Source organism: Centrocercus urophasianus, unplaced genomic scaffold (genome assembly GCF_019232065.1).
Source record: "Centrocercus urophasianus isolate 14NV4802_14NV808 unplaced genomic scaffold, USGS_Curo_1.0 seq_13, whole genome shotgun sequence".
Taxonomy (NCBI): Eukaryota; Metazoa; Chordata; class Aves; order Galliformes; family Phasianidae; genus Centrocercus; species Centrocercus urophasianus.
Window position 1 is genome coordinate 53671649 of NW_024884475.1, and position 10699 is coordinate 53682347.

The 10699-nt window shown below is 35.0% G+C and overlaps 1 protein-coding gene across 6 annotated transcripts in view; it reads right to left on the bottom strand.

Annotated features, from left to right (window-relative positions):
- CCSER1 (coiled-coil serine rich protein 1) overlaps positions 1-10699 on the bottom strand; it is a 617185-nt gene that overhangs the window by 256983 nt on the left and 349503 nt on the right. For all 6 annotated transcript variants that reach the window (XM_042812628.1, XM_042812632.1, XM_042812630.1 and 3 more), the window contains exon 8: positions 2768-2851. In XM_042812628.1, the coding sequence (XP_042668562.1) occupies positions 2768-2851 (84 nt within the window). The remainder of the gene's footprint in view (positions 1-2767; positions 2852-10699) is intronic.

The following is a 10699-nucleotide window of genomic DNA, read 5'->3' on the forward strand; positions in this document are numbered from 1 at the left end:
GAAGCAACAACAACAACAACAAAATTGATACAGGCAACTCCACAGCAGAAAAATACCCTCCAAGAGCTGAGCTATCAGGGACATTCATCATCTTACTTAACTTTGCCTGCAGATCTAGTCAAGAATTCAGCCAAGCTGCCTCACTACATTTTTTATTTCAATGGGACAACATGTATGACTCAAGTTATACAAGGACATCAAAGTTGAAAGGATAATGATGTTAACACTCATTTTTCAGTGTTAATGCTTCCATATCAATGACAGCAGTAAAATAGATGTTACCATAGGCAGCACTCAGTTATTTTTGCCACAATACCATGAAAATATTTTCTACTCAGAGTAGTTCTAAGTGCTCAAATCACAATGGAAAAAAAGATTGATTTTTAAAAGTATATATAAAAAGTATATATATAAAAATGAGTAGAGCTGAGTATCAGACACTTGATCACTTGCTATTTCATGTATCTTTCTGTGTCCAATGACAAACAGACTTGGATTTATTTTAGTGAATCATCATGCTTTATTTAGTTCAATAATAGTAAATGAGATACGCAGATTCCTTTCCAAATTCAATTTTAAATGACTAAATGTGGTCTCAGAACTCCCATCTCTATTTTCTCTCTCTCTTTCTGTTTTGTTTCATATACAATTCTAAAATATAAAAACTGAAGTCAGTTAATCATGAATTAAACACAAGATATTCACTTTTAATCATGGAAATTCTTATTTCATGACTATAGAAAGATGTACTTTTCTGCCTGTTATGTGATAGAAGAACTGAAGTCCCTATGGGTCTTTTTCCTGCAACTGACTTGTACACAAATGAACTTTGACAACAACTAACAGCAAATGAGCTACAGCTCACTGTATCAATACAGGATAATTTTACACTGACAAAGTTGTCAGCCAGTTAATAACATATGTTTCGAGAAAGGCTGATATAAAATTAATGCTCTGAGACTGTGCTGAAGTTTGATGTTCCCAGTGTCCCATTTTGTCATTTAATTTTAGATAATAATTACATAATACATCATTTTTTAATGTAGCCAATGCGAAACAAAGAATATTGATGACCTGCATTTATTTTGCAGATGTTAATATAACAAAGGAATCTTTCATCTCTGTGTGGCATTACATTTTTCCATGCAACTTCAGACCTAGTTGTTTCCACAGATAGAAAAACACCATTATTTTTTCTTAATATTTATGAAAGATGTAGTGTAACTTTGCCATAGTCACAGGGCTAGTGCTTCTAATTACTTGTCTAAGCCTGACATTGTCCATTCAGTTTCACAGACTGTCCTGGTTACAGATGGACCTGAATTCATTCTGCTCAAGTTTTGTGGGTAGCCACCAGGTGTGAGACAGAAAGGCACAAAAGCCTTAGTGCTGTCAGAAAATTTAGATTTAATTATGGAAACAACATCACCTCCTGTAGGGTGCTTATACAAAATCCTTGGTCCACATTTGCAAGTTCCTTGGTGGTAACATACATATTGAACACCTTCTTGAATATGTTGAACATATATGCTTTTTCTGTGGAGTAAGTTCCCTAGATCTGAAAGATGATGATGAAAATTCCCCCATCCTTTAATTAAGAATAATGAAGACGTATTTTTTAATCATATTCTGTCAAAACCAGATTTTTAAAATTAATTTAGCTCAGTCTTAAAAGCAGAAGAAAATACATTTCTATATGTTTAGTATTTTTAATTGCTGTTTCACTTATTTTACCTCACTCAGCTGCTTAACAGTATTTTATCTTTCATTAAAGTAGTAGTACTCAACCTTACTAGCTCATGCAAGGAAAAAAAATCAGTAAGCATGGGAACACTTACTATTTCATTTAAATTAAAATCCACATCTATTTAAGAGTGAAAAAAATATTTCATTTTTTATTGGACAGTATTTGTCATGGTTTTATGTTTTTGTTTGTTTGTTTTTGAATTTTAGTATTCCACATCAAAACATCATGTAGTGTACGGGGCATTAAAGTGTCACTGCCCCAGTTCCAAGTACCTATCCCTGTACATTACAGCAGTTACGGGATCTGGCCCTTCCGGGTGGGGGGGCGCTCTCTTGCTGCCTTGCAGTGGGTGCTGGAGGGTGCTTTCCTAGCCGTTCCAAGCTTTTCAGGTTTGAATCGGTCCCGGGAACTCTCTCTCTCTCTCTTATCTTGTCTGATTTATTAATCTCAATTTCAACTAAATTGTATATATTGGTTATTTTGTATTCCGATATTATAGTAAAATAAGTTTTCCTCCATAGATTGTTGCCGCTGTTTTTTTCCTCCCTTCCTTCCTTCCCATTTTTGTGGGACTGGGGTGGGGGGGAGGGCAGAGGCCTGTCGCCCCCTGTCGCGGACATAGATTGATCTGGTCAACTCCGTGACAGTATTGTAGACACAAAAAACAATTCATGGACAAATATTTCCAATTTACCAGGAAATATACATGGCCTCAAGATTTCTACCATATGTATACGCTGATGTGCTACTTCTTTGCCACTGATTAATGCCTCTTTGATACCGCAAGACAACTGTCAAAACAATCTTTTGAAGGAAATTTCTACTAGCAGTGTCTCTAAATAGTAGCCAGTTCAGAGGCTGACAAGTCTCTAGAAGTGCACAGCCAGTGTTATCTGGTTAATGTAGCCTCAGGCTAGTTATTCTGCAGTGGGTGTGAAAATATATTTCTTGAGTTTTGGTATTAGTGAATGACATTATCAGGCAAACAAACTTTTTTTTGAAGTAGTTTCTCTTGCTTACCAGTTCCTCACGAAGTTGGGCTATGAGTTCATCTCTCTCCTTCAGCTGCAGCTTCAGCACTGAGCATTCATCTTTTATTCCATCCTACAAAAATATCAAAATAGATGTTAAAACAGGTTTCATGCTTTTACTTCAGTCTTAACTGGAAAAGGCTGTTTTGCATAGCGTCAGATTATTATTTTTAAATAATGAACTCAAATCTCCTTTGTCATATGTTGCAGTTTCAATAACACATTCTAAAGTTGCAGCATTAATAAATTAATGCATCCAAAGATGACACAGAAATGTCAGAAGCTCCCCACAAAGAAGTCCATTTCATTATTTTCTGATTTTTCTAAGCTTTTTTTTTTTTTTTTTTTTTTTTTAACCCCTGCATCCATCACAACAGCAGCAATTCGGATATTAACTGAGTAAACAAAATAGGTACTGGTCATCACTTAGTGATATAAGCATTGATTATAACTCAGTTTACTGTGCGTAAAAATGAACCTAGTGGCCAAGCTGTCACCAAACACAGATCCACATAAATGCAGATACAGACAATCCTGTGAATTCAAGCAAGTCTAAACACCTTTGGAGAAAAAATGCCAACCAAGTTTTTGTGTGTTGTGCTGGTAAACAGCCAAGAGGATAAATTCAAATTAAATTACTGAGTAACTGAAGACTAAAACCACAACAAACTAACAAGCCAATAAAGAACAAATTCGTCTTACAACTATAAATGAAGAAAAGAATCTCAACATTCTTCTACTACTGAGATATACTTACAAAGTTCAGGACATGCAATACTTTGGAGCATTACTACCTTCAAAACCAAAACAACAAAAACATAAAGAATATTACTGGGAATATAGTTATTCATATGCACCATAGTTTTTCCCTTAGTTTAAAAAAGAGAACAGTGTATCACTAGCTAATGGATGATTACAAATATAAAAAGGATGAGATTTGCTTACACCATTAACTTCTCAGGGGTTCAAAAGCATAACCTATGTGATATGCTTGAACTCTGGCAGTACTTATGTGCTTGCAAAACTAAATAGAAAAACAAGACAAATGTAGAGACTGAAGTCCATTTTCCTCGGTAAAATGTTGTTATAATAATGACCTTTCAAAGTAATTACTTTATTCTGTGACGGACTAATTGGAAAAAGAAACAAAATACACATAAAACTCAAGACATTTACAACTACATTGGCCCTTTATAACACCCTATTTTTAGCTGAAGATAATGATTGTACTTAAATATTATTTCAGCATTACGTACAAATCTCCTGAAAGATTAAAATTTTGAAAAAGAAGTCAGGATTTGCACTATTTTCCTTTGGGAAAAAAAAAAAACATGGGTAATTTTCTTAGTGATATGGCTACAGCAGCATTTTGCTCTGTCTGCTGATGCAATGTCTAAGAATGCTAGCTGAAAATAAACTACTAATAAATCCCAGAACTTTGTACCCTCAGCTCCGATAGGTTATCAGTGTGTATTTAGTTATCAAAAATATTTGCTTATCAAAAATAACGCATTGAGAACTGAACTACAAATTTATCAATATTTATGATATCAGTATTTATGGAAAATAAATGCTTTAAAAATGATGCCACATTAGCTATAGCACCTCCATGTCTAGTTGCACTACTCTGAATTCTTTTTCCAGCAGCTTATCACATTACCTTCTGTTATCTCCTGATTTTCCCCTTTTTAACTGAAAAAACAGGTTGACAGATTATATACTAGAAGAAGAAAAACAAGGTCACATGACCGAGCAAGAAAAGACTATTACAAAAACAAGCTTATATAAAGCAAGCACAAGGAAATGCAGTGATAAATCATGTAAGTAAGAAAGATTTTTGAGATTATTCTAGCACTAAAAGTGGTATTGAAGGTAATTCGGGCCCCTGTAGGACCAGTGAAAACTTGAATAATCTTTCGGCTCCCAGAGCTTCCAAGGACTTTAAATCCTAGTGCATCTCTCCTGGCAAAATGCAAACACCCAGTTGGATCTTTCTCATCCACACAAGGGAGCAACCTTCCATGAGCATTACTGTGTGATGGAGACACAGTAAGTTCCATACAAACATAAGAAAGAGCTTATTTATGGTAATGGTGACTGGAACAGATTGACCAGAGGGGTTATGGGGTCTCCTTCTGTGGAGATATTGAAGACCAATGTAGATGCCTTCCTGTATCACCTATTCTAGGGAATGTGGTTTAGCAGGGCATCAGGACTCGACGATCTCTGGAGGTCACTACCAATCCCTGTAATTATGTGTTTGAAAACTACTGCAGACTTAAATCTTGTTTCTAGGTACTTTTCAGTTGACAGACTGCAGTGTGAAAAACAGTGTCAGGAAGCTTTTTATTCAATTCCCTCAGACCTATGACAGATCCTAATTTTCTCTCCCAGAAATGATTATCAACTAGAAGTGAAGATTCTAAAAATAAAAAATAAAATTAAATATTCACTGTTTTTTGTTTAATTATGAATTCATTCACAGGTTCTTTTCCAAACCATTGACCCCAGAATGACTATATGGCTATAGTGTATGTTTCAACACCTTCAGCCCCTACTGCTGCTTCACTGTCCAATACAAATTCTACCTCTTGTGGATATTAAAGCACTTCACATGGTTGTGTGGATATTATTAGTCCTAACATCATGTGGATTATAAAGAACAGCTGTTGGCAGTATGGCAGTATGAAAATAAACTATTGCTGAGAAACTGTGCTCAGTCATATCCCTTCTAAATATACCTGAGTTTAAGTGTATTAGATTGTCAAGAACATACAACAAATGCAGAAATGATAACAGGAGTTGTCTCAATATTATCTATCAATATGGAACACGCTTAATGGTAAGAAATTCTATGGCATGACATGTCTGGCTAGTGATCCCTATATAAAGTGCAGTTAGGGAAACTAATATTCATGGCTTCTCGAAAACTGAAAGGAAAACACCACTTAACCCTGCTATCTGCTCAGTTTCCCAATCACAAATATCTTGACTGTAGAATCATTGCAGAATAAAGACCTCATCTGCGACTCCTGCATCTCATGAAGGACAGTCTACGCATAGGCTCTTCCCTGCAATCTGGTATACAGGCACATCACTGTGTTCACAGATGTTATCCAAAAGCAGATAGTAAAAGAGAAGCACTAGCAGTTCCCAGATTTTTATGTCATTGCTTAGTAAAAGAAGTACTAACAAACACTCTCCACCACACGGGATTTGCAAGTAGCTAAGCAGTTGAGCACAGTCTAGAATTAAGATTTGGTAATACTAATTTGCTGCATGGTATTTCTGTAGGCTTCATTTGTTCTAGAAATGTAAGAGAAAAATGAAAAAAATGGTGCTTGGTGTTTCTATATCTCTCATGTTTTGAGGATATTTCTGCTATAATACAAATTGAAAATGGGAATAAGACAGAAAATATCATCCAAAAATAAAAAAGAAAAATGTAGAGCAGACTGTAGAAAGACTTATGTACTTCCCATAACTCATATACTTGCCTGAATGTATTAATAATAGAAGTAAAATGCAATGAAATCAACAGTCTGTTATCAAAATAATGAATACAGTTCCTCCAGAAATTGATATCTAGGAAAGGAGAGCACTCCAAAAATCACATCCTGTATACAGGTCAGCATTGTTTCATTAAGGATAGCATGGGGGGTACCAAAGAAAAAAATATGTAGCTATATGTTTTGGTGACTGCAGAAAGTAGTAGGATGCTGCATTATTTATTAGTCTAGAAGGCAAACAACAATGCTATGAGTGAGAGTGAAAAAGAGTGTATTTTCTAAATACAATTTGAATATTCTGGAGCTATACTATTTGCGCTTTTTATGTAAAAAGTGGATCATGTACTCTTAATGATTAGAAAAATAAGGCTGCTTATAATACTGGTGTCATGGTATTATGATTTTTTGTTATTAGTATTCCACACTGTAACATCATGTAGTGCACTGGGAGTTAAAGAGTTACTGCTCCAATAACACGGATTGTTGATATTTTTGGAGTAAGGGGTATCCAAACAACTCCCTTACGAGTAAAGGCTGAGTAACACGGGTCTCTTCAGCCGAAGGAAAAGAAGACTGAGGGGGTGTCTGATTAATATATATAAAAATCTAAAGGGAAGTGGGAGGCAAATGGATGAGGCTGTGCTCTTCTTGGTAGTGTGCAGTGGCAAGCAGTTTCACAGAGAAGTTGTGCAGTTTCCTTCTTTGGAGATATTCAAGACCCACCTGGATGCCTACCTGTGCAACCTACTGTAGAGTACCTGCTTTAGCAGGGAGGTTGGAACCTTTCAATCCCTGCGATTCTGCGATTACTTTTGGGGTGGCCTAGATATAAACAAAGAGCCAAAGAGAATAAGAGATCTGCATATAAGTATAGCCGAGTTCAAGTGCTAACCAGAATCAATCAAGTGATTACAGATTTAAAATTCAGCTAGGTAACTTTTAGCATTTCTATTTATTGTATTAGCATCCTTGGACACTCTGGTTCCTTACCTTCCCATGAAGATTTTATACCTGGACATGCTATCAAGAATTGTAGTCCAATAAGAACATGGACACTGTGAAAACATTAGTTAACATTCCAAATAATTAAATCCCATATTGCATGCATGTGCTCATAAGTTGGATGCACTACTGTTTCGAAGATATTTTATTCAGCTTAGTAAATTTTGTACTACACATGAAGTATCTTCCAGCAACATCTCATTTAAAAAAAAAAAGAAAACACTTTTGAAAAGTGTCAGTTGTATTTTCTTCCCTTACATTCACTGATATTGCTTAAAAAAATAAATAAATAAATAAATAAATAAAATAAAAAAAATCCAGGATTTAGCTCATATTCACATGGATTTACCATTGTTATTGTACTTGATTATGGTCAGAATGCTCTTCAAATGATCTTATTTTTGTCTCTTCAAAGTAACATTATTTTCAATCATAGTTTATGACAGCAATTGGTGTATCTCATTGCTAGTATTTTCCTATTTAGTTTAATTCTGTCCATCTGGGAAAGTGCTAAACATAATAGCAAAATTGTTTCTCATCAGATCAGGTCACAGGATGACAAATTGTACTGCATATGTGAAGACAGCTGCAGCATGTTATGCGTAAGTGCCAAAAAACAATCATTTACATTTTAAAAAGTTACTTTATACCTCTTTATACTTAGGTACAAACAGGCCTATTGTGCTTGTTGTAATTACAGAGAGCTATAAACAAAACTAACTAAGTATACTGGAAGATAAATTTACTGCAATTTTACTTTACACCAAAATGAATATGCTGCCAAAATAGCACCATAAAATTAGAATATCATAAAACTCCTTTGATAAATGTGTTGCATTTCAGATGCTAGGCAGATTGTTTATCAGCTTACAGTAATGCAGAGATCAGCAATTATTTAGGTTATACTTTCTTAAGAATATAATCCTGAAGCGTAACTCTGAACTAAGAATTTTAAAATTGAATGTCAGGTCAGGTCCAGGAAGCAATTCGCAGGGCTTTTTTTTGTTGTTGTTTGTTTGCTTTTTTTTTTTTTTTTTTTTTTTTTTTTTTTTTTTTTTTTTTTTTAAGTTCTGTAGCAGATTCATGTAACAAATTGAATACATTTCTGAGTAAGGATTGAGAAAACTGGTTACTTGAACATTTACAGGATTTTTATGCTAACAGTCTGGAAATCTAGACTATGTACAGGGTTCAGGATGTCTTTAATAATATCCTTTACACCACCTGGCATCTGAAAAACACCAAATATTTTTGAAGATTTTAAATTTGTAGAGAAGCACCATGACCTACCTTCAGACTGAGATTCCATTTGTGTTAACGCATAGCAAGTCAGCACACATCATTTATTAACAGGAAGAGCATCAACTCATTCAAGACTATTCATGCAAGCAGGCTTCTGGATATATGGAAGCAGGCGTCTGGATATTGCAGTTGGCATTTTCAGCTATTTTTCTCCCTCTAATAATTTTCTGATTGTTATATAACTGTTTTTCATTATTTATGTTAAAATTATTAAGACTGACATAATGCAGACAATAGGAGACTTCATTTCTTGCAGATATATTTCAAAATGAATTCACAGATCTGGTCCACCTTTTAAGTGACCCCCTCGTAATTATTTATACCACACTGTAATTATAGTCTGATTTCTAGTTATATATACAGCATCACTTTCCAGTGTTATATTGCCTTTCTATATTCACTCTAGTTCTATGCATTGTATTAGCTTACATCTGTCATATCAATTCCTCTCAATCCTACTAAGAGACAGACAAGTGAATTGGAAGGCTGTAATCCTTTCCATGTGTAAAGCACTCTGAATTTGTTTCTTTGGCTCACTTTTTCTTTTGGCAGTCTGAGTCAGGGCAGTTAGCCTTGGCTGGAGCCTTGACAACTCACGGCAGGCAATGGCCATGCTTACTCTCCTGCTTCGCACTTTACATGGCTCCATCAACAAATGCTCAAGCAACACAGCATAAGGATAAGGGTAAAATCACAGCTTTAAAGGAGAATGCAACTCAGAGGCATTCCCAGAAGCCACCCTATTGCAACACCATCAGTCCCACTATGAGGTGCCTTTCCCTTGCTCAGGAGAAACAAAACCAATAACATTTGGAAGGTCATATCACAAACAGTTGTCATTGTGTTTGTCATATTTTAATGCAACTGCAGCATTTAAATGACTTTTCTATAGGAACAGCTCTACATTTCATTATGAGAAGCACAGAATTGGAGGAGTTGGAAGGCACCTCTGGAGGTAATCCAGTCCAAACCGTCTGCTAAAGCAGGTTCCCTGTTTCTTGATCATGAAATCAAATGGAGTCTGAGATTCATAGGATATGACTCCAATATGATAAATAACAGTAATTTAACACCCATAAAGCCCTCTGTGATTCTACACCATGTACTACTTCCATTCAATCGTCAAAAATAATTTAATGAAACAATTTTGGGCCCTAATTTGAATGCTAGAATTCAAATGCTATTTTACTACAAGGTAACACACATAAAAAGACTACACAGGCTATGCTACTAACTTCAGACACCTATGAATGCAAAGTTAAATAAACAAAGTTTTCCTCACACTGATCCAATTGTCAGTGAATTGTGAATTAGAGACTGAGCAACTTAATGCGTTTTGTCATGCTGTTTTTTTGCTGTTTGTTTTTCCTTTCATTTCAATTTTGCTCTCTGCATCAGTGCAAATAAACACTATGGAGTTTAAAAGAATCTTTCTTGATAAATAAACTGCAAAATATAAAATCAAATAAGGATACCAGGTCAAGCCCAAGATGCGTCTAACCAGCAGAAATCAAAAACAGCAGCCAGGAGTGGAAACATATAACAGCATATAATTGTATTTTTCCTGACATAACCACTGCCTTTACTTTCTTTTTTTGCACTTTGTAAGCCTAAATCAATACACACAGGACCACGCCTCCTTTGATGATATCCTCTAAACACATTCATGAAAATGTACAAATAAAAAAAAAATCCAACACCCCAATCTTTCTTTTTTCAAACTTGCTGCTTAACAATGTAATTTTTTGACCCAAAAAAAGATATGAGTACTTTCTATTCATGTTTCCTCGTTCTTACACGTCTTTACACTAACTCCACAATTCTGTCATCTTTTTCAAGCTCAGAAATCTGTATATATAATCACCCTTCTTACATAAGCTACCTCACAGATCTGATCAAAATCTGTGATCTACCTTTTCTAGTTGTGCTATATGACTCTTTAGACCTGGGTAACCCAAATTACATGTAGCACTCAAGCAACAGGTTGATGACCCATTCCTACAACCTCTTCATCTATTGTGTTTGGTATTTCCTCTAGTTATTCAGAGTAGTTCTTAAGAGGTCATATACTTAGAAAACATGGTGAATTCTACTATTTCTACAGAACT